General features: G+C 40.0%; 1 protein-coding gene across 1 annotated transcript in view; it reads right to left on the bottom strand.

Annotated features, from left to right (window-relative positions):
• Nucleotides 1–212: 212 nt before the first annotated feature.
• Nucleotides 213–24,343, bottom strand: part of LOC127639411 (A disintegrin and metalloproteinase with thrombospondin motifs 15-like) — a 39,156-nt gene continuing 15,025 nt past the window's right edge. Inside the window, exons 4-8 of the mRNA XM_052121427.1 lie at nucleotides 8,781–9,067; nucleotides 8,057–8,234; nucleotides 7,573–7,748; nucleotides 3,507–3,682; nucleotides 213–3,188 (exon numbers count right to left, since the gene is read on the bottom strand). Of these exons, the coding sequence (XP_051977387.1) occupies nucleotides 2,372–3,188; nucleotides 3,507–3,682; nucleotides 7,573–7,748; nucleotides 8,057–8,234; nucleotides 8,781–9,067 (1,634 nt within the window). The 3' untranslated portion in view covers nucleotides 213–2,371. The remainder of the gene's footprint in view (nucleotides 3,189–3,506; nucleotides 3,683–7,572; nucleotides 7,749–8,056; nucleotides 8,235–8,780; nucleotides 9,068–24,343) is intronic.

Genomic DNA, 24,343 nt, shown 5'->3' with positions numbered 1-24,343 from the left:
ATATATATATATATATATATATATATATATATATATATATACATACATATATATATATATATATATATACATATATATATATATATATATATAGGCAAGACATGTTGTCAAGTTAAGTTAGCTACTGGGACAAATGGTACATTTGAGACAACTATCAAGAAACATCTGGAGAAAGGATACAAACTGTACAACAAATATTTCTATATGTTTAATTTGGAATAAATACCTTGAAGCATTGATGAGGGGGGAAAATTGTTATTTATGTATAACAAGACATAATAGGTATTTACATGACTTGTTTGTGCACAGCCAGATGGATGTATACATGGTATACAAGCCCATGAAGGACATTCAAATCTTTTGCTGTACAAAATGCTAAAGAAAACAAATTGTAATAAAAAACCATCTTTTAGATGGACAATATGGTCACTCTGAAGAACCTTTATCACAAATGTAAAATGTTTAGTGTATTACAGGGATTTTCACATACTGTATACAATGAATTACTTACCACTAAAGAACAGGTCACAACACAGCCTTGTGCTACCAGCACTCAATATTCATTTTAATAGTCATAATAACTTAGTTATAATGGCAACTGTACCAGACAGGGCATGATTATAGCAGCTGCACCTCTGACTCTGTGATAGGTAGAGGAGAGGAGAGGAGGACATGTTTGCTAAACAGCATTATAACAAACAAAAAAGATCTCTGGCTGAAAACAGGATGAGGAGTGTATGTGTTTGGCAGTGCAGAACATGGTTGACAGCCAGAAATATGCTGGCCAGAAAAACTAGGTTTGTTGAGATAAAAAACAGTGAGGGCTTGAAGGTGATGAAAGGACATGCAAAAATGTCTAAGGACAGAAGTCAAACATGCTAAAACATGCTTAATGATAAAACACAGGCCTTGTATATGTAAGGCTTTCTCCTGGCTGTTTTATTTTAAGAGGCTATTACATCTTTTAAATTTGAAATATTTCCATGATCTGCACTTTGTCAAAATGGCCCATCTTGAGTTACTGTGTAAACATGTGAGTAAAGGTTGACCCTTGGATTGCATGAAAGGACTTGGTGGAATTTAGTTGTGCTTGGAAAAGTAGACTTCTAGTGACATGACATTAATTTATCTACATGATGTAAAGCATAGGGATAACCTGCTTCCTTGATGTAAAGCATAGGGATAACCTGCTTCCTTGCTCTACTTAAGTCTGTTTGTTGACAAATAATTTAAATTCCTCAAGCAAAAACAGGAGAGAGCTGCTAGGATGTTGTTGGCTTTGTAGTATAGCAAGATTTTAAAAAAATTGAAAAACAAATAAACCAGTAAACCATTTTTTCAAATATTAACATCCTATTAAAATACTCCGGTCTCGTCCTTGGATGTTGGTCTTGACACAGTTAATTTTCCCAGTACAATATTCACTATTTAAAAGAGAGAATCAAAGTGTATATAGATGCAACCAGTTCCATGCAGCACAAGGGCATTTTCTAGGTTAGTTTACTATATACCCAGAGGAATGTTTCTGTTAACTCAGATGGGGCATATCAGAGTTTTGGATAGCTTTCACTCCAAGCATTCATCAAAGGTCATTTTAAACATAAGTTGCTCACACAAATAGAGATTTTTTACAATGATGTTTGTGGAAAAAGTGTCCATTCAGTTAAAGGGATAGTTCAAAATTGTGTTATTATTTACTCACCCTAACTTTATTCGCTACAAACAGGCATGACTTTCTCTCTTAAAAATAATATGTATTCTGTATATATATATATATATATATATATATATATATATATATATATAAACTTGACTACGTTCCAGGTTGTCTGAAGAGGTACAATAACTTTATGCAATGAACAGAACAAAATTGAAGCCTTTAACTCTCAAATCAAATCATTAATAAAGCATTTACAAAAATATGGCAGCTACATCGATAACATCAAACCTCATTGGTTTTCATCGAGTTTCGTGACCAAATCACATGGTGTCATATTCCATGTTTGGTTGTAAGATTTCACAGTAAAAAACTACTTAAATTGTATGCTGTTCATCACACAAAGTGGTTGTATCGCTTCAGAAGACATGGTATATATTGCATGTATTATATCAATAAACAGTTTGGTTACAGTTCGAGGTAGACTACTTTTGCATTTGTGTTCAAGCCTATCTATCAAATGACCTCAGTTGTCTGCCTCATAATTTTTCTATGGATGTTCATTTAATCTTTTCCATTTTCAGGCAGATGAGGCAATACAAAATATGAACCAGTCTTTTTGTTTGTTCTTTTCTCTGTTCTCTGAATAAGTAATTTGAAAAAAATGGAAGGACCATGTATGGAATTAATGATGGGAGGAAAGGAAGGTAAGGATTATTTACAAGGAGTTAGTGAACAGAAGTCCAGCTCCTGTGGCTTCTTCTTGCCTGCACAGTGCTCTCTGGGTAGCAGCTTTCCTGTATTTGTAGCACAGCGAAGCAGGCGCCGTTTGAATCCCTTCCCACAGGTTTTGGAGCAGGGGGACCAGTCACTCACTTCCCACATGGGGCAAGGGTCTCCACATACCTGAATAGTACTAGGCTTATGGTTGGGGTCACAGTCCACCCCAGGCCCACCATCTGCAATGAGACACTGCACCATTCTCCTCTGGAGCCCATTACCGCAGGTAACTGAGCACACATCCCACCCTGCTGCCACCCACTTTCCAACTTTTAGGCTATCTTTGATGTAAGATGGTGAGATTATGTCCTTGAGCAGATCTGAGTCTTTTCCACCTTTATTGATTCCTCCATCTTCCCCAAGCACACTGTTTTCGGCATGTGTATTTTCATGCTTCTTTTGCACCTTGGTATCTTTGCTCTCCCGTGGTAAGTAGAAGGAATAGCGGATGCGTGGAGGTGTCATCTGGCCCACAGACAACACTTCAATTATCAGGGCCTCACCAAGAGGCTTCACTGTCTGGAGAGTCTCAGAGGAACCGATGGTTCCACTGTAACGAAGCAAGCTTCCATTTACTAGAATGTCCTTCTCCATTGCAGACACCACATAGTTTCCATTTAGCAGGTACTTTCCCTGGCTGTTCTTGACGGCTAGATAGTTGTCATCACTCAAAATGCCCTTGTAGCCACGCTGCCTGATGTCGATGTTGGAGGCTCCAATGGGAAGCATGACCACAAAATTGTAACCATGTCTGATGAGAGATTGAAAGGTCAGAAAAAAAGATTAGAATGTTTTCAGATATCATTTCTACCTTAATTTTTCAATAGACCAATCTGTACCAAAAGCTATTTTAAAATAATCTGAAGCAGACCAAGCACCTCATGGACATGCTCACTTACAAGTCAACTTTTTAAAGGAATTTAAATTAGATAATGATCCTAGTTCTTTGCAGAGATGTAAACTCCAGTTCAGGATGCCTTGATGATTAGGTCAGTGCATATAAGGTGCACCAAAAGCATAAGAAATGCATTAATTCTTATAAAATTATTTATGACCCCAGTTTACTCACATGGGCTTGGTGAAAAGGCCTGAGATCTTCTTGCAATTCTTGTTATCTCCTCCACAGACACCACACTTGTTGAATTTCTTATTGGAGTGTAGTTTTCCATCACAACCTGCCTTGATGCATTTACCTTGGACACAGACAGATGAGGAGTCAGGAGAACATGGTGTTCCATCAACAACCTTTAAAAAGCAGAGAAAAGAAAATTAAATGCATGCAATCTTGAGAGTCTCTGTTCTTTTGGAGCATTTTATGGTGATAAAGACCATTCTTGCAAGGCCGTTTCAGACCAAATAAACCCTTTTACCATCCTTATCTCTTCACTCACTTTAATTATTCCTTCCTAATGCTCTACTCTTTACATCTGAGGTAAGTGTTAAGCAGGCATGGAGCTTTCTTCTTTTGTAAAATTCCTATAGTAATATACATTCTTAGGGGGCTTTCACACTTGGTTCGATTGCCTGTTCCGAACCCGAGTTCGATTGCTCCCCCCTCCCCCCCTGCCCCCGATGGACTGTGTTCACATTATATATTTGTATCCGAACCGCGGTATGCTTGCGTCATCAAGCTGCAGCTGGTGCGTAATCGTGTTGCTTGATAACCGCGAAATGAAAAGACGTCAAAATTCTATGAATAGACTTGCTCGGTTCACATTTGTTCTTCTTTTTTTTAACCTTTGGTTTTGTTTTCAACATCAAGATACAGAAACACACTTGCGTCTGTCTGCCGAAAAATACTGAAATCGTTCAAAAGACAGCGGGCTGTCCGCCGAAGACAATTTTTGTGAAGGCAAGCAGAAATCATCTCTCTGCTTGCAGTGCGTGTGCGTCAATCCCGCTTTTCGTCAAGGTAAGTGTATACACACAAACACACACACACGCACACATGCACGAAAGAGCTAACGTTTATCAAATATTTTGTAGAGTTAAGTGTTAGGATAGGAACATTTTTAAAAACTGTTTTGATGTTTACTTGTGTTTAGTTTTCACTTTGATGAAATGTAAAATATGTACTGATATTATAATACATAATGTCAGCATTTTTATGTGTGTTTTCCAGTTGCGTTTGAATATTTTCATCAGCCCATACAGCTAACAAGGTTTCAATTTCATCGGAAGACCAAAGTAAACCCTTTCCAATCATTTTGAAAGTGACGCGTGTGAGACTGATGACCACATTATACGTCATCAATAGCGGTTCACTTCCGCGGTTTGGTTCGATTGCATTCATATCAGCAGCGAACCGTACTGGAGTTCACATGAACCGTACCCCAGACCACCTTTTTAAGCGGACCCGAGTACGGTTTGCGGGTGCGCAACAGAGACTTGAAAGCCACGATGGAATAAATGATAGGGAGCTCTAAAAGGAGTGAGTTCTAGAGTTTCAGTGCCATGACATTGAAGGATCTTCCAACCATAGAGGAAAGACGAAATCTAGGGAGAGCAAGAAGTTGAGAACCATAGGACCTGAGGGAACACATTGGTCGGTAACGCTACAGTAATTCAGAGAGACAGTGGGATACAAGGCCATTGATGCATTTAAAGGTTAATAGAATGATCTTGCAATGATGTTGAGAAGAAACCACCAACCAGTGTAAGTCACGGAGAATAGGAGTAATATGGGCAATATGATTGGTGTGAGATACAATGCATGCTGCATACTGCAGTCTGACAATGAGTTTTGCAGGAAAGTCAATCAAAAGGGAATTACAATAATCAAGGCGAGTGGATATAAAAGCATGGACCTTAGTTTCAGTGTCTTCACAGACTTCACAGTGGGCAGCCTTAATAAGGGAACTAATGTGAAGTTGAAACTATAAGGATGGGCAAAAAGTGATACCCAAATTACGGATGGTTTCTGAAGGTTTAAAAAGCACACCATCAACGGAAATACTCATATTAGATTTTTTTTTTTATCAGAGCTGGTAAACCAGATAACATAACCTCAGTCTTTCAATTATGAATTTAAGACAACTGGTTTGTAAACAGGTATTAATTTCATCGAGACAATCATTAAGTGAACATCGTGGGAGCGCAGCTTCAGAACGAGCCGAAATATAGATTTGCTGATCATTCGCGTAACAGTGATAGTTAAAGCCATAACAACGGATAATATGACCATGGGGCAGCATACAAATATTGAAAAGAAAAGGGCCAAGAAATGTGCCTTGCAGGACTTAATTAACAGGGACGCTGTGAGATTGAAATTTCTTAATAAAAATAAAACTTTGTCTATCGGTGAGCTAGGACTTAAAACTAGGACTTAAAACTTAAACCAAGAGAAGGCGTGTCATAGACTCCAATAGAAGAGAGTCGAGAGAGAAGTGTCATAACAAACTGTATCAAATGCAGTGCTCAGGTCCAACAAGATTAGAAAACCAGCATTTTCCCATATTATTGATACAAATGGGTGATTAGAAACAGGCCTAAAGTTGTTCAAATCAGAATGATCCAAGGCCAAGGGTGCTTGGTGCATCAAAAATTTTAAACCCTCCCCTGCTGAGGAGAGATATGCTGTACGAGTGAAATTGAGTGAAATTGAGGGCAGATTTTTAGGAGGCCGATAAATTAGTATTGCAAGGAGGGCAGTGTGGACACTTGAGTGAAGCTTGAATGCTAGATATTCAAAACACCATGAACTCACTGACAGGTTATATATGTGTTTTATACCCAATAAATAAATTAGTTCTCCTCATCCCCATAAAGTGCTCAAGCTTTGTAATCTCCAGGGATTGACGCTCTCATTCATAAAACACAAATTAGGTAAATGAAGCACTTCGACCAATGCACAAATATGTTTTTCAGTGAGCATTGTCAACTGGATAGATATTGTCATCACAGAACTGTACTAACAATTTCCTTTTGCCCCAATGCCTCATGTTGTTCCAACCCATTTGACATTTTTTTCTTCTGTGGAAAGCAAAAGAAGATATTCGGTGGTATGTGAAGCCAACCACACTAGCCGATTTTTCCAGAGATTTTCAGTAGTGAGCTGCATAAACAATAACAAGGTGGAGGGAGACGATGCCCTCATTAGCATCTGACAGTGGGAGGTCATTAATCCCTTGATCGTCGGGAGTCCCTGCTGAGTTAATGTTTACAGCAATGGAAAAATTATCCAACATGACAGAAAATATTTTGCCAGGGCTGGCTTTTGTGTTATCTTCAAGTGACAAATGAGCTTCTTCTTTTACTGAAGAACTGATAAGACGTCAAGCTGATCTGAACGTTTTCATCACTTAGCTGCATATCATCACAAAGATATGACATATTTCAAAAATAGTCCACTGGATCTGTTCCTTTGTTTTATTTGCCTTGTTGCTTAGCAATCCTATGGATTGTAATCCATAATGATTCTGTCACCAAGTGTTTTTCTGTGTCTTTCTCCTACACTAGCAAAGGCACAACAGGCTGTTTTCATTTAAAATAATACTCACTGCAAGCTGCATATGGACATACACATTCGACGACAAGCCTCGAGGGATAAATACACTATAACACACTTTCATAAGGTAAAGTTATTCCATGAATCAAATCCTACATAGATCTTTTACAATTGTTCATGCAGTACTTCTGTTGTTATTTCAGCAAGCTCCACATGACAGGAAATCAGAGAGAATCACCATTCTTAATCAGCAAGTGTGTCATACCTCAGACTGAAGAGAGTGAGATCTCAGCAAATCAGTCAGCAAGTGTGACACCCTCAGCCAAAATTGAGTTGTTTTGAGTCTGCTAGTGTGATGCTGGATTTAGTTTAATTCACCATTCATTTTTATTGCATTTCCATTCAATGAAAGTGAATGGTATAATGAGGCTGTCATTCTGCCTTACATCTCCTTTTGCATTCCATGTAATAAAGAAAGAAAAAGCTTTGGAACAATATGAGGGTGAGTAAATGATGATTGAAATTAAAAATGTGGTTTATCTATCCCTTTAAATATATTTCACATACTCTAGATCTACATCACAAGGTATTTTGATGCATTCAAACCCAAACATTTTGAAACGTTTGGATTATAAAACATGTCTAAAAGTGGTACACAGTGAGTAACTCACTGCCCCAAAGTGCTCACCTTTGGGGCAAGAACATAGAAGTAGCCTGTTCCATTTGCCCTGCAAATCAGCTTGCACATATCTTTGATGGAAATTCCGGAATATTTGGGTACCCATACAACAGAGGGGGTAAGCCGGTTAGTGTTTAGATTAAACCCATTGTAAGCTTCACACTGTTTCTCACGATAGCTCGTTCCTACAGGAAAAAGTAATGGAGATAGAAACAGAAACAAATGTAAGAGGGGATGTATAAATTAACTTTTATCTTTTACCTCATTTACAGTGCTTCTCCAAAACAGAATTTTAATTCTAACCACACAGAAAGAAGCTTGTAAGACTCTAAGCCCCAAATCATTTGAATTCCCAAATAATTTAAATGCCCATTTAAGTATTTTATGTCTATTGGTCATACTCCACAAGTATGCCAAAATGCATCAAAACAGTAATTCCAAATTATAAATAATCCTTGAATGAATGTATAATCTTTTTAAAGGGATTTAAAACCTGTGTCGAGGCATGGGGTGAGGTTGCAGGAACGGTATTTGACCCTCACTCCTTGGCAGTATTTGCCCCCATTAACTGGCACTGGGTTGTCACACTCTCTTTTTGACAGCTGCACTCCACCTCCACAAGTTCTGGAGCATGTTCCAAATGGTCCCCATTTACCCCATCTGCCATCCAACTAAGAGAAAGTACAGGAAGAGGGAGTTCACAATTTACTTGACCATTTAAAATTTTGCCTTTAATATGGACACAATATTTTACTTCTAAACTCCATTGAGATTAACACGTCCACAGCTCATGTTCAAGATTACTATGTAACAAAGCAAATATATAATATTACCAAAGGAACAAGTCAAGTGGAGAATTTTTTAAAGATTGCCATCAATATGTGCATTAGAATACTTGAGAATTTACACAACAATACATATTCGATGTGGTCATGTGTTTTCACAGAATGTGGTTTTGTGATCGGATCACAAAATATTTTGAACACTGTTTACACATGCATTTAGTCCTGTCCACATGTGATCATATCATTCAAGATTTTAATACCAGGTTCAGGAGTCAGCATGAGTCAAGGCATTGTTTGACAGGGTCCGTGGCTATCAAGGTTGCGTGCCCTGTCGACAAGATCAGGCAAGGCAAACAATCTCTATTTTTTCTTTTGTTCTTTTCACAGTATCAACCTACAGCTTTAATATGCGTGTTTGCTGTGTTAAGTTACCTTAGTTTTGGAGATCTCTTGTTTCTCTACACAGGTACCCCGCATGCAGAGCTGTCCATCCCCACAGCTAGTTCCATCTGCCCATGGAAAGTGTCTTGTCTGGCACACCAGTTGCCCACGGGTCTTCCCTGTGCACCATAAGCGCTGACATGGTGCCTGCATGAACAGGCATGGCTTTGAACTAGCTCCGAAGGCAAGCTCGCACTGCCGCTCTAAAACATATGATGCACCAGGGAGTACTTCTGGCAGAGTTAAAGGTTTCTGAGGTTGGTCCAAGAGACAATCACCTGCATAGATGCCAAAAACTGAAATTAAATTTCACTATGATTGGCATGTGGCCATGTGGCCATTATTGATATTAATTCAATAATGTGTTTTTATTAGTCCTATTTTCACAGTTCTACACTGGTCTGCATACAGCACCATCCATATCATATATATATATATATATATATATATATATATATATATATATATATATATATATATATATATATATATATATATATATGATATGGATGGTGCTGTGAAAATAGGACTAATAAAAACACATTATTGAACTAATATCAATGGCCTTTTTTACAGTATATATATATGAGCATTCACAAGTCAGAACCTCTAAGCTGGATAAAGGCTATAAGTTGTTTTTTGAACATTTTATCTTCAATTACAGAGGTAAGTGACTTGCAAACTTAAAGTAATCTGGTGGCTAGTTATGTTAGCTTGTTTGTTTATGTTAACTACCAACAACTGTATCCAGAACCTACAAACAATTTGTCTGATATTAATGCTATTAAGTAAGACTGATTTGCTTTCAGTAGGCTAAGTTGCAAGTTATCAGTGATTCAGTTGTGATAACCTCTCCCCTTTACTGCAGTGTCAGATTTAGTGAGTGAGGAAGTAGTAGTACAGGAAGTCAAGGCCTGAGTCCGAAATCATGCTCCCTACTCTTTAAAAACATCAACATCAACATTCTTTATTGGTGTTCTGTGCTCTCTGGTGTACATCATTTTGAAAGTAATATTTCAGAGCCCTGTTGGATATCCAGATTTAGATTTATCCAGTTAGATTTACACTGTGGTTCCAGACATGGTATACAATACAATAGCAAAAAATCTCAAAACTGGTAACGTGTATTGAATAGGGTATGGTTTCAAACCTAAACAAGTTCAAGTTTATATGTTCATTATGTTTTTATCTTTTCCACTGCAGTTGCAGATGTTTTTGTCCATTTTAGTTATGTTCATTTTGTTAATTTTGTTCAGTCTAGTTTCACCATAACTATTCTAGTGTTAAGTAAATGCTTCTTACTATGTAACCTTCCTCTAAAGTACATATTCTTCACTTCAAGGATGTAATGCAAGCAACCTGTTTTACTAAATGGATTTTGCTGTTCGTGTGCTGCTGGAACAGCTCTGTGTAAACATGTGGTTGCACAGCTTTTTCAAATGGCACATTACAGCACTATGGGGCTGAAGACAGTGCTTCCACCACTGTCATGAGCCAGTGCACTTCAAACATGGCACAGACCGAGGACACTGGTATGATGTCTGAACCAAGTTGTGTGTGATATAGTTTAAAGGTTGAAAATGCACAATGTTTGCATACCTTTACTTCCTTGCTATAGCTACAGTCAGTTCTCTGGACAGTGTATCTATCCCCCTCTATACCTCATCCATATAAATACTCACATGGTACTGTATCAGTGAACCAGATATAAGCTAACTTATCCTTTGTAACAATGCTATGTTTGATATTCTGTATTTGTTTTGTGTAATAATTCTGGTCTAGGGGATTTGTCCAGAACCCACAGATTAACTTGTGGTACGGAAGCCAAAGGCAAAAGGACAAAGTAGCGTTAAATCTACTCTCTATCGATTTTACCCAGGTAAGTATTTTTGTGAGGTATAGCAATGGTTTGCTTCTAGACATGAGAACATGAAATAGGCTCTTAATATCTTATTAATTATTTTGTCACTTGTAAATTCTAGGCAGTATGTTGCCAAGAATGATAGTTCCTCTGGTACTTGTGTTTTTAGGGCACCTTCCTGACCCAGCGGTGTTATCAATTGGAGCCAACTTTCAAGACCTTAAAGCACAACCTGGAATTTGCAAGATCTTATCGATCCTCTCCAACATGACTGTAAGATTATATATGCAGAAGAATTCCAGCAACATGATTTTAATCTAGGAAAAACCCATCTTTTCTGTTGGGAATGTTTAAGTTAAACCAGGCTGTTCTGTGTAAGTTACAAGGACCATCAGATTTGCACAACTCTAAGACATTTCATCTTAATCTAGCCTTGCTCGACATCCCGAGAAAGCTCATCACTCTCTATGGTTCACACACCCATGAAAAGGCCTCACTTCAAAGCTAACCACATCATTCATACAGACAATAACTTAGATCATACAGAGGTCAAAAACATAGACGAAACGAACATTCGACCAAGCGCCAGGAACCAAGCAACAGAAATAACACAAGGAAACACCACAAAGACATGCAAGTACATCTCCAATATTGTGCTCAAAGTGCTGGTGTATTAATTAAATAATTTGGGTAATAGCAAATCGATGTAGACTCAAAGAAGGATAAATGGTTCTTAAGGTATGGTCAACAGGACTCCATAAAGTTCATTTTCACTGTACTGATCATTTATTTCACATTCTGTCACTCTTTTCACCAACCTGTCTTATGTATATATGTGTTTATATATTTATGTTTAGAATAGTAATAAAGTTAGTCTATGTTCAAAGATGATGTGACTGTGGTAAATTTTGATAAATAATCTCGCTTCAAAAAAAAAAAGTCGCTTCAAAGCGGTACCTAAATACGTGTGATATTATTTTCAATAAGCCATGAGGATAATATCACTCCAATAAGTGAATCAATCATAATTCACTTATTACAGCTAATTCCTTACAGTTGAAATTGTGAGCTGATACAACTAGACGTTGTACTACAATTTCAATGGTGGAGAATCTATTTAGACAAATAATCTAACTATTTGTCATTTATCTATTTTATAATGGTTGTCGAACACGACTAATTCCGTTATACATTTCATTACCTAATAAGGTACAATAAGGACAGTTTAATTTAGTCCATAGCTCACATATTTCAAGACCCTAAATTCCCTTCTAAATTTAGCATACCAAATATCTTACATATAATGGTGTGAGAATGTACAGGCAAGCTGATACCGGTCAATGAGAAAGAACGAGGAGCCTCATATCGCTGAGAAGGATACAAGAGGGCAGTCAGAGAATCCTTTGTGGAAGCAAGTTTGTCAGCCCCGCTTCACTTCTAGTAGATTTGGGGAAGTATGCAATGTAACAGGGGAGTCGCCTTCTCAGGCTCTGGCCGTCAGGATTCTGAAGGGGGTACGGCAAACTCTTGCCATGAAAAGGGGTATTGACCTTGAGCCAGAAGTCTTACTGCAGTACAGTGACCTACGTAATGTAAATGTATCGCCTTCTGGATTTGTTGTACATCCTGATGCCCCTTACCTTGGTGCTAGCCCTGATGCTAAGGTATATGACCCAGCTGCAAATCCTCCCTTTGCCCAAATGTTCACAGTGTAATGGATGTGACTCATATTAAGTTCATCGGTGGTCAGGCTAAACTGAAAAGAAACCACATGTATTTCTGGCAAGTCCAGGGCCAGTTGGCATTAACTGGTTTACCCTGGTGTGATTTCATCACATCTACAAAAAGTGACCTCACAGTTGAGATAATTTGGCTAGATGACTCCCTGATCATAGAAATGAAGGATAAACTTGACCTGTTCTTTATAACACATATATGGAAACCTACCTGAAATGCAAATACACATACACACACTAAATACACTAAATACACTGGTCTTATTTTACTTTTTTTATTATTTTCTTTATTATATGATTTGTTATTATTTTGTATTATTGCTATTACTTCTTTTTTACTATAGCCTAATGTACATTGTACTAAATACATATTATTGTATTTATATACATATCATTGTATTATTACATACATATCATTGTATTCTTTTTCATTCAAAATGCTATTTCCAATAGGCCTATATAATACTAAATGTAAAAATGTAATAACTGTAACATTTTTGGCAATGAACATTCAATAAACATTTGGCTAGATGACTCCCTGATCATAGAAATTAAGAACATTGACCTGTTCTTTTTAAACACGTATATGGAAACCTACCTGAAAATGCAAATATAGCTGCAAGCTGCAAAGACACATACACACACTAAATACACTGGTAGCATCTCTTTTTTACTTTTTTATTATTGCTATTACTTTTTTTATATATATTACTATATACATATTATTGTATTTATTTACATAATATTTTATAATTACATACATATAATTGTATTCTTTTTATTCAAAATTCTATTTTCAATAGGCTTATATAATACAAAATGTAAAAACTGTCAAATTGTTGGCAATGAACATTCAATAAAAATTCTTAACAAATTGGCCTGTTTCCAGTGTTTCACACCGGTACATTACCATTCACATCCAGAGGGCCTTGGTAGTTGGACATTAAGCAGCAGGTTGTCTATAGCTGATTGACGTAACCTGAAAGGGTCATAGGAATGGTTGTGTCCCAAATATGATACTCTTTTACTCTCCTGATGGCTCTCTCCACCAGGATTCTGAGCCGAGCGATGCTCTGTGTTTTTTCTGTGTCTTCTTTGCTGAAGCAAGTACCTTTCTTGAATGGAGGTATAATGAGACTTGCACCAACATCAGACAGCATCTGATCAATGACAAAGCCTTTATCAGCCATGCATGCATCTCCAGACTCTAATAAGTTGAGAATTCCAGACTGCCTTGTTATTTCTCATCAGATATTGACAGATATATCCTGTGAAGAGCTTTGAAATGAAGCTGATTATGCCACACAGGGCAATACTGATCAGAGCTTTGAAAGTGTTGTGGTTTTTGTATGTGAAAAAGGTTTCAGACTGGAGTGTAAGCGATGATGGAGACTCGCATCTAATTTCCATACAGTCCAGAATCACTCTCACGTTTGCACAGTACAGTGTGAACTTTGTCTGCATTTTTGCTTGGACCTGTTCAGTTGATATCCAAATTGGTACTGACCCCAAGACAAGGTATAAGTAGTTGGCCCATGTAATGATCACTCTGCTCACAACTGTGGTGCTGATGCCAAAGATATCTGCTATTACCTTCTCTTTCAGGCCGACCACAACACGACAGCAGTACAGGAACAGTTCATCAACTTGTGCCAATCTACGGTTTGGACTTGGTTTTTCAAATGTCATGACATTGCTTGTCCTCTGGGCTCTGCTCCAGTACACCAACCTGGATGCTGAAGGGGCAACTGATTCCTAAAATAACCAAAATACTTTCTCAGATGGAAAACAAGTGTGGAACCTGAATTCATCATCTGTTGCACAGTATCTGTTAATGTGTAGTGTAGTGCAAGATAGGTCCCTCAGCTGACATTCAAATTTTCTGACCTTGGCTTCCAGTTTTCTGATTGTTTCAGCAGCAGCTACAACTACATCCATTCCACCTGCGGGGTCGTACATGTAGTTGTGATCTGTTGTGGGTTGTTCTTCCTCCACAGCAGAAACTGTGGGTTGTTTATCCACAGCAGAAAATTTGCTAGCCTGAGAAGCACCATCTTCATAAACGTCTACTCCTAGCACTAACCCGGTCAAAAACTGACTGTCGAGACATGTGAGCCTCCCCCCAGTTATTCCAGGGAAATCGTTATGGTGTAGCACCGGTTTTCAGTCTTTTCCTGCCACTATTTGAGATGTAAACATGATCGCTTTCGAAGTGCACAAACGTGCTACCACGAAGTATATTAAAAGACGGACCTTCGTCCCTCGTGCGTCCCTAATTTCAACCATGTTCTCAGCAGCTGTTCATCTTTTGGGAAATCATGGAAACTAATGTACGGCTGTCTATGTTTAGACACTATGTTAGAACAGCCCGGTACGCTGCAAAAACAGCTGCGGGAGGATGCGAACATAGCTTCTCTTGGTAACCAGGATAAACCAGATATTCCAGTGCACTGCTTTGATTTCTAACATTCCGGAAACAGGAAGTGCGATAATGGTCTATTGTTTCAGACAGTTACTTAATTTGACCTTGTGATGCGTATTTCTTTGACGAGAGCACCAACACTGATATTCTAGACTCATCCATCACTCTGTTTAGCCTCGTGCACATCTATACACACAAATGGGCATCTACAGCAAGGGTCTTATATATTTCTTCATAAGTATTAGATTTTATTATAACAATAATGATCATTCCGTAAACTTTAGGAAATAGTGTAAGTGTAAATAAGCATCAGGTTTTAATAATAAAAACAGGGGTGTATGAGTCTCCAAACATTTTTTCATTAGTTTCATTAAAATACATTACACTGTACATAATTTCATAATTACAAATTGATGCACAGATAAATTAAAATTCACTTTCATAGCATTCGCAATATCCAAATATATAAGTATCATATAAAACACTGTTCCCTATTAGAACATTTGAATTCTACCTGTCTGTTGTCCTTACCCTGTCCCACAGCATGATATATCCACATTCACAAGCCAGAAAAAAAACAACTAATCATTTCTAAAACAACCTTTAACATTTCCATTGAACACATGGCCTGTATTACACATACTATATACAGTACATACAGTACATACAATATATTAGCATTATTAGGGTTGTCACAATACCAGAATATCAGTATTTGGTACAGATACAAGAAAAATTTACAATTCTTGATACCAAAGCTAAAATGGGTAATAAGCTATTAAATACACTCTTTTAGCTTATTTAAAACATTAATAGCACTATATTTTTAGTGAGATATTGCTTAAATATGACATTTTTATTATTTATTTATTATTATTCCTTTTATTATTACAGTGAATATAACATTTTACTTTGCAGTAGTCATATATTTCTGTTTCAATTAAATTTGGGCTTTTATTTTGACATGTAGGCTTTTCAGTTTCATTTTTTTTTTTGACGGTAGCGTCACATGTCCGGAAATGCGATTGGCCCAGTGAAATTTTAAAAGCACAAAATAGTGTGACTTAATTACATAAATATATATTCTGCGGGCACTGCTCAAATCATAGTGAATATGTGCTCTGTTAACTCTTTCCCTGCCAGCGTTTTTAAAAAAAAGTTGCCAGCCACCGTCAGGGTTTTTGACGATTTTCGCTAAAATTTAATGGCCCGCAGAATATTTTCTTCCATGAATATATGAAGATGCTATATATCAAAATAAAGACCTGGGCCTCTGCTTTTAGGCAAAAAAAAACAATTTTATTTTATCTTCATGTGTTCTTTTTTTATTGCGACTTGAACAGAGGTAGGTTTTGTCAAAAAACAACATTTCAGACAAAAAGCTGAGAAAAAGGCATGTTTATGTCTGATATTTTGAGCTTCTCATACTCCACTTCTTCATGTTTGAGACGATCGCAGTCTGTTTCTTTGATCAAAGAGTTGCGTACTCTTTCAAAACATGCGCAGGGGTCTTCCTTACCGTATAACACCTAAAACACGGAAACCCGGAAAATTCCATGTTTGGCGGGGAAGCGTTTTTTTCATAAAACACGGAAAATTCCGTGTTTGGCGGGGAAAGAGTTAAGTACAGTTAAGTAACCAGAGACATTCACTGTCAAAAAGCTACACTTTGATGCTGTGCTGATTTAGTGCTTTGGGAACGAGAATACCCACGCCGCCGCACTGTGGATGTCCGGACCCCTTACAGTTGTATAGTTTTGCTCACAAGAGCGCGAGAGGTCTCAGACATGAGCTTGTGATGTTGACTCAAGAACATAAGAGCTCGGAGTGGCATGAACATCCAAACTATAAAATCATATGAATGTGCACGGAGAGGACCAGCCTGCCGCATCACAAACATGCTGCAGAGGGACAGCTCTAGCCAAGGCTTTAAAGGAGGCGACCCCTCTGGTAGAGTGAGCCCTGATACCTACTGGTGAAGCTTCGCCTCGTAGACCAGGGCAAAAATGATCAGATGGATCTGGGGAGAGAGCGAGTGGGACGGACCCGTCTCTCGCTCCTCAGCCAGATCTATGCGAGAGTCCCACGATGAAAGAGTGGGCGCTGGCTCTTGGAAGTAAGCGAGACGAGTGCAAAGCATTTGGACTGTAAACAGATCGCAATACTCGCACCCGCCCTGCCCCAACGCAAGAGCAGAATGCTCTTCCCCCAAACACACAAAACAAAACTGGTGTGTGTCCGTTTCAGCCATAGAGCATAAACATGGGAACACACACCACTTGCTTTGTTTATCAGTCATTCTTTTTCTTATTTTTTTTTAAAGAAAAGAGAAAGAGAAAGGTTTCGGCGCACTGCCTAACAATTCTAACTCCTAACAGAGGAAAGTAGAACGTTCTGACAGTCAAGAAGCACAACACACACAGAATGATCTGAAGCACCTGTGACGTCCAATGATGTCACCAGCAGAGGCTATAAATTCTGGTCAATTTAATTGACGTGTTGCACACATAATCACAGCTGGTCACACCTAAAGTTGTTCCCAAAGTGCTAAATCAGCGCAGCATCAAAGTGTAGCTTTTTGACAGGGAACTTATTTTACTCCTAAATCCAAAACTGCCATTATAAAAACCCACAGGTAAAGCTTTAGGGAACCCATGGTTTGAAAATGCTCATTCTTTTCAAGGTTTTTGGACTACAACCTGAGCAGTTCTATTCTGAAAGGGCTCTGAGGAGCACTTACTCACGATATTCCATGATTGTGCCAAACAGCATCTGAACACACATTTGTTTCAAAATACTTGGTGTTACTTGGCAAATATTTGGGGGGTTGTACTTGATAGGTTAGATTATTGGGGGGTTACTGTGGTATTCTGTGGTCAAATATTTTTGTTTAAACTATTTATTTTACTTTACAACTTTACAATAAGGTCCCATTTGATAACAGTAGTTAGCAACATTATGTGGCCACAGGAAAATGACACAGGACCAACAAATACAAATGGGGTTCTTATTTTATTCCTTATAATTAGTTAGGAGTTTCTGTTTCTCTTCTGGCAGTTACAGGCAGAAAACTCACAATAACACAAAATACAGTGCCAGTGTATCTTTAAATCACACAGCAGATTGTTTCCCAAAAAATAAAGGAAAATGTAAAAGAAAGTACAACGTGTCACCTCTTTTTGGGTGCAATAATCAAAAAGACAATGCAAATACTGGAACACCAGTGACAATAATACGGTAGTGGTACTTTCTAGAAAGAAACATAAAAGCTTAGAACTGCATGAACAGTTAGGCTAAAATAACACTCACAAAATACACCTGAAATGACATAGTATGTATATTACTCACTTTTTCCCGTGTTTCTCACGTTACACACTGTTAAAATCACTTCTTCAACGCAAACAGGCCTCGTCTGTACATGCGGCGCGTCAGCTCAGCCACACTCACACATTCACGCAATCCTGCGTAAACATCCAACTCCCTGAATGATGACAAATTAGACTCGAACAGCAGTCATACACACATGGGCAGCCTAACTCTGCGACTTCCTCATCGTGCGTTCACGTTCATTTGTTCATGCGCATATGCAATGACGTCACCCGATGCCTCTTAAAGGACCCTTCAATACATATAGTACATATTCTACAGATATGTCTCTTATTCAAATTAAAAGCATAAAGGACCCTACCCAACACCTGGTTACATTCTCCCCTGCATCAGAGTAAGCGGCCTCGATTACTCATTAAAGGTCAGAGTATTCTTAACCTCCTTAACTGCTTCCCGGAACAGAACGGAACTCAAATCAGCCAATATCTGTGAAACTGCTGCCGGACTTATAGACGTACAATCTAAGACAGACTTTGGCTCATGGTGCACATTTGAATGCCGTCCAGCATTTGACCTCCTACTACATCTGCGTGGTGCCGCAACAGGGAGAGTTAACACACTAGTAGCTGCATCCAGCCTTTCCGCAGTCTCCAAGGCCTCAGCAGGCTCTTGTTGGTCAACGGACTGGGTGCTAAGACCTCTTACTGTAGGCGTAAGAGATCTCTCCTCTCTCAAAATGACACCCTCCTCTGAATCCTCAGACTCCACTTCACTAAGGGACTCAGACATCTCCTCCCACACCTTAGGCAGTCTCCTAGGGGCGGGAATAGGCGGACTCACACAGGACCTGATGTCTACTCTGTTAACTCTCTTTGTAGGCCCTCCTTCCAACGGCTCCACTGTGTAGGTGTTGTCCACGATTCCTATTACTTGATATACAATTGGCCCCCAGGCATCCTGGATCTTGTGATGGCCTACGGGTCTGCTCCTCAGGTACACGAGTGCCCCGACCTCGATCTTTGGGCAATAGACTCTATCCTTTTGCGCTCAGCAGCCTTCTGTTCAGAATATTCTCTTGCCCTGGCATGAGCATCATTCAGACGCCTTTGGTGAACCAACAGCCAGTCGTGTTTCTGGTCAAAACCTCGCTCTTGTCCTAGAAGGGCATCCGCAGGCAGGTAAGGATCAACCCCAAACAATAAATAATATGGAGAATATCCAGTAGTCGCGTGAGGCGTTGCATTGTACGCAAAAACCAACTCTGGTAGGTATTCAGGCCACCGTCGTTTCTTTTCAGGTGGCAGTGTTCTCAACAGGTCATGTAGTGTCCTGTTGAACCGCTCACACTGAGCGTTGCCACTGGGGTGATATGGTGTGGTGCGGCTCTTTTTCACCCCATAGAGCTTACAAAGTTCAGCCACAACCTCGCTCTCAAAATTACGCCCCTGATCAGAATGCAGACGTGCAGGAATACCATACTTCATAAACCATTCCCGAAGCAGCACCTTGGCTGTGGTATCTGAAATTTTGATCTCGAGTGGGGAAGGCCTGAGTGAACTTCGTAAAGATGTCAGTGACAACCAGAACATTCTCCTGACCATTGGTTGCGGGTTCCAACACCGTAAAATCCACAGCAATCACCTCAAGGGGTCCAGAAGCCAAGAACGATTTCATGGGAGGGTGGACCCTCGGCTGCGGCATCTTGGTCATCACACAACGTTGACAATCTTTAATCCATTTGTCCACATCGTGGTGCATTCCTACCCAAAAACACCGTCGCCTCAGCAAGTGGAGGGTGCGCTCGATACCTTGGTGTCCCATAGAATCATGCACATACTCCAGAACAGGCTTCTTCAAATTGAGAGGTAACAAGAGCTGATAACATTCCCCGTGTCTCACATCCTCAAAGACACGGTACAGTAGACCCTGGCACTCCTTCATGCTGTTCCAGTGCTTCAGCATTGACCGAACAGGTTTTGGTAGAGCTTTTAGTTCTTTACCATAGGGTCTTCTCTTTTGATCCCAAAACTTCCTGAATCCGCCAATCACAGGGTCTTGCTGTTGAAAGCGGATCAATTCATCATTTGAATAACCTGGAAAGGTGGGTGTATTTCCTTGACCCAATCCATTACCATCATTCAGGGAGTTTGGCACTACAGCCCGCATTTGCCTCACTTGACAGCTGTGCATCCCAGCAGCCACAAGTGCTGAATCCAGGTCGGAACCTCTGTGAATCCAACCGCAGACGGCCACACATCCATCGTACTCTGCATCCTCTGAGGCTGGCTCAGGCTCCCCTGCAAATGGCTGCCTAGATAGTGTGTCAGCCACTGTGTTCCGATACCCCGGACGATACTGGACATCGAAATCAAAGACGGATAGTTGTGAAACCCATCTTTGTTCAATCGCTCCAAACTTTGCTGTTTTCAAGTGGCACAGAGGATTATTGTCAGTTATCACAGTAAATTTGGACCCCAGCAAATACCCCCGAAACTTCTCAACGATCGCCCATTTGAGAGCAAGGAGCTCGAGCTTCATGCTGCTATAATTTCTGTCATTTTTTTCTGCGTCTCTCAGCCGTCTACTAGCAAAGGCAATAACACGTTTTAGATCTCCTTGTTTCTGATATAAAATGGCACCTAGCCCCTGATTACTGGCATCTGTCTCCACAATAAAGGGTTTCGAATAATCAGCCACCCCTAAGACAGGCGCACTAGTAAGCCGATCTTTGAGGGTGTCAAAAGCGGTTTGACATTGTTCAGTCCATAGACTCCCCAACAAGACATTAGTTCTGTTGGAGCTTTCAGTGGTCAGACATGAATTCACCACATCATGAAGTGGGCCAGCTATCTTGGAGAACCCCTGAATAAACCGTCTGTAGTAACTACAGAGCCCAAGGAATGATCTCAATTCCTTCAGTGTAGACGGAACCGGCCACTGTTTTATAACTGCCACTTTCTGAGGGTCTGTGCCAATACCATCGCCAGATATCTGATGTCCCAGAAACACAACCTCCGACTGAAGAAAGTGACATTTTTCTAACTTGACCTTGAGACCAGTGTCCTGCAGCCTGCTCAATACAGTTTCCAGCCTTACCAAATGCTCCCGGAATGTTGAAGAATACACCAGGATATCATCTAGGTAAACTAACAGAATCTGGAAAACAAGATCATTCATGGTAGCCTGCATCAGTCTTTGGAAGGTTGCAGGTCCATTGCAGACCCCGAACGGCATACGCAAGAATTCAAAGAGGCCAAAAGGGGTTGAGAAAGCCGTCTTGTGCCTGTCTTCTTCTGCCATGGCCACCTGATGATAGCCGCTTGCTAAATCAATTGTCGAGAAGAAACAAGCCCCCTGCAGAGCATCAAAGCTCTCATCGATTCGAGGTAAGGGAAATGCGTCTTTTTTTGTTTTCTGATTTAGTTTACGGTAATCTACACATAGCCTGATACTGCCGTCTGCTTTACGTACCAGCACGATTGGCAATGCATAGGCACTATTACTATCTTGTATGACTCTTTTCCTTACCAGTTGTGAGATGTGATCCTTCACTTCTTTATACTGATTAGGAGGAATTCGACGATAGGGCTGTGTGACGGGCTCATCGTCAGTTAAGTGAATTTCATGTCTGATCTTGTCTGTGTAACCTAGGTCTTCATCCTCTAGGGCAAATATATCGATGTATTTCGTCAACAATGACCTGAGCTAAGCTTGCTCAGACTCACTTCCTCCTACTTCAATCTTATCCAAGATAACCTGCACCCGGTCTCGGTCTTGCCCATCCCTCATGTTTAAAGTCACCTGTTCAAGGTCCGCCGAGATCCGTTGAAATTTTACTTCACACCGTGGCGAGCCGTCCACACACTCTACTTTTGACAGGATACCCAGACTGGTCCTTGGTGACAACCACACATCCTCCCGAGACAAATTCAGAATTTTTACAGGGATACAGGGACCATGCGAGTTAACGAGGGTGGATATGACTATCAGACCTCCTGGCAATGGAGTACGGAGCGGTTCTAACAACATAGGACTTCCTTGACCACCACCCCTATTGAAACCCGTCGTTGTTATTGTCACCACCGATTCTGCAGGTATGTGCTCTGTCCATTTTCCAGCAACACACACAACGGATTTTCTGTTCACAGTACATGTCTGGACTTTCTGGAAAACATGTCTCCACTCAGGATCTAATTTTCCTCCTAAGGTGGTATCAAATTCTGCTTGGACCAGCTGTCCACATTGGCTGATTATATTCATTCCTATGATGCATGGTACTGTGTTGCCAGAGCTGGAGATGTCTTTGACCACTAGGAAACCACAATTCGACAATTTGGTTAATTCCCTCTGCCTCCACCTCAAGCTCTAAATAACCCAGGTAGGGTATATCCAGACCATTGGCCGCTGTGAGCTTTAGCCAACCAGCCATGCAGAGAATGTCGTCATCTTTACCACTCAAATGGTCTCTGAAAAACTGCTCATTTATGGTGCTAACCTGACTTCCTGTGTCCAATAGGCCTTTAGTAGTGATGCCACAAATTGAAAGGTCTACTACAGGACATGTACCAACAGCACATTGCAATAACTGATCACAGGTTGGAGGTGTATCTTTTGAGTCGATATGTCTCCCCCGAATTGCCTGACTCACAACAACCGAGGGCTCCCGTTTCCCTGGGAGTCAGAAGATACGGACCTAGCTGTTCTAGAGCTCTGCTTCTGAGGGCAATTCTTTGCCACATGTCCAGCGACTTGACACTTGAAACATATTGGTTGTCCATCCTCAGTGAATTTTGGCTGTGATCTAGGCCTAAAGGTTTCTACCCTTGTACTACCACCCCTTACAGTCAGATTTTTGACGGCTTGAGTGAGTTCACTAATTGCTTTGCCTTGTTCGGCCACCACTTCGAGAACATCCTCTAAGGTGACACTCTTTTTCTCTTGCACCCTGAGAATTGAACACTGCGTCATGTTAGTACTACACCGAGACTTAGTTGTTTTTGCTGGGGGCTCTTCTACGAACCACAGCCGTGCTTCATCTCGCACCTCTATCATCGTACACCTAGGGTGGTCTCTCACAAATTTGAGAAGCTCTCTTCGCAGAGATGGATCGCGGACTCCTTCAACAAATTGATCTCTCAATGCCACCCTTTCATTCGCAATAGCATTGGGAGAACATTTCGAAACTAAGCCAAGGGCTTGTGACAGGGCATGAGAAAAGTCTCTAATGTTTTCCCCCTCTAGTTGTCTTCGGCTGTAAAAACTGTGGAGGAGCTGAGGTGTGCTACGTCTATCTCTAAACGCCTCCCTGAGGTACTCAAACAAATCGTCAACCCCATCATCAGTAACACTGCGAAGACGTACCTCTTCCAAGGCTGTACCCCTTAACAGAGACATAACAAAATCATACTGATCTTGGTCAGACTGGTGCCTAACACGCAGCACCCGCTCGACTTCCTCTATAAAATCATCGACTGACCTGCCATCTTTCTCCATATCACCGCAATATGGTAATATGTGTCTTTCTCTCGGGACATACACATAAGACTTCTGATTCAGTGAGGAAATCGCAGCCATTGCTTGATCATGTTTACTTTGCAACTCTCTAATTTGCTCTGTTAAATTAGCTCAGCTAGGGTCATCATCTGGGTCTGACATTGTAAAATCTCACGTCCTTAAATGTCTCTATGTAAAACTCTGAAAAGGATAAGTGCTTGTTGAAGTCCTTCCAATCTGATGCAACACTGTCGAACAGTCTCTTTTAGCCCCTGGCGATGAGATCCAGCTGGGCCCTGGCGATCATCCACGACGATCCGTCTCTTTACTCGCCACAGCCGTTCCTCCTCGCCTGCAGAAATCTTCAGTCTCCTCTTCACCACTACCGTATTACTGCACTGTACTTTTTTTTTTATTTATTTTTTTATTGCACACCCCAATAAAAACTGATTTTCCTAACTCTCTTGGAAGACCCCACTTCTGGTACCAAAATTGTGGCCACAGGAAAATGACACAGGACCAACAAATACAAATGGGGTTCTTATTTTATTCCTTATAATTAGTTAGGAGTTTCTGTTTCTCTTCTGGCAGTTACAGGCAGAAAACTCACAATAACACAAAATACAGTGCCAGTGTATCTTTAAATCACACAGCAGATTGTTTCCCAAAAAATAAAGGAAAATGTAAAAGAAAGTACAACGTGTCACCTCTTTTT

The sequence above is a fragment of the Xyrauchen texanus genome, chromosome 4 (assembly GCF_025860055.1).
Source record: "Xyrauchen texanus isolate HMW12.3.18 chromosome 4, RBS_HiC_50CHRs, whole genome shotgun sequence".
In the NCBI taxonomy this organism is placed as follows: Eukaryota; Metazoa; Chordata; class Actinopteri; order Cypriniformes; family Catostomidae; genus Xyrauchen; species Xyrauchen texanus.
This window is presented reverse-complemented; position numbering and strand designations above follow the sequence as displayed.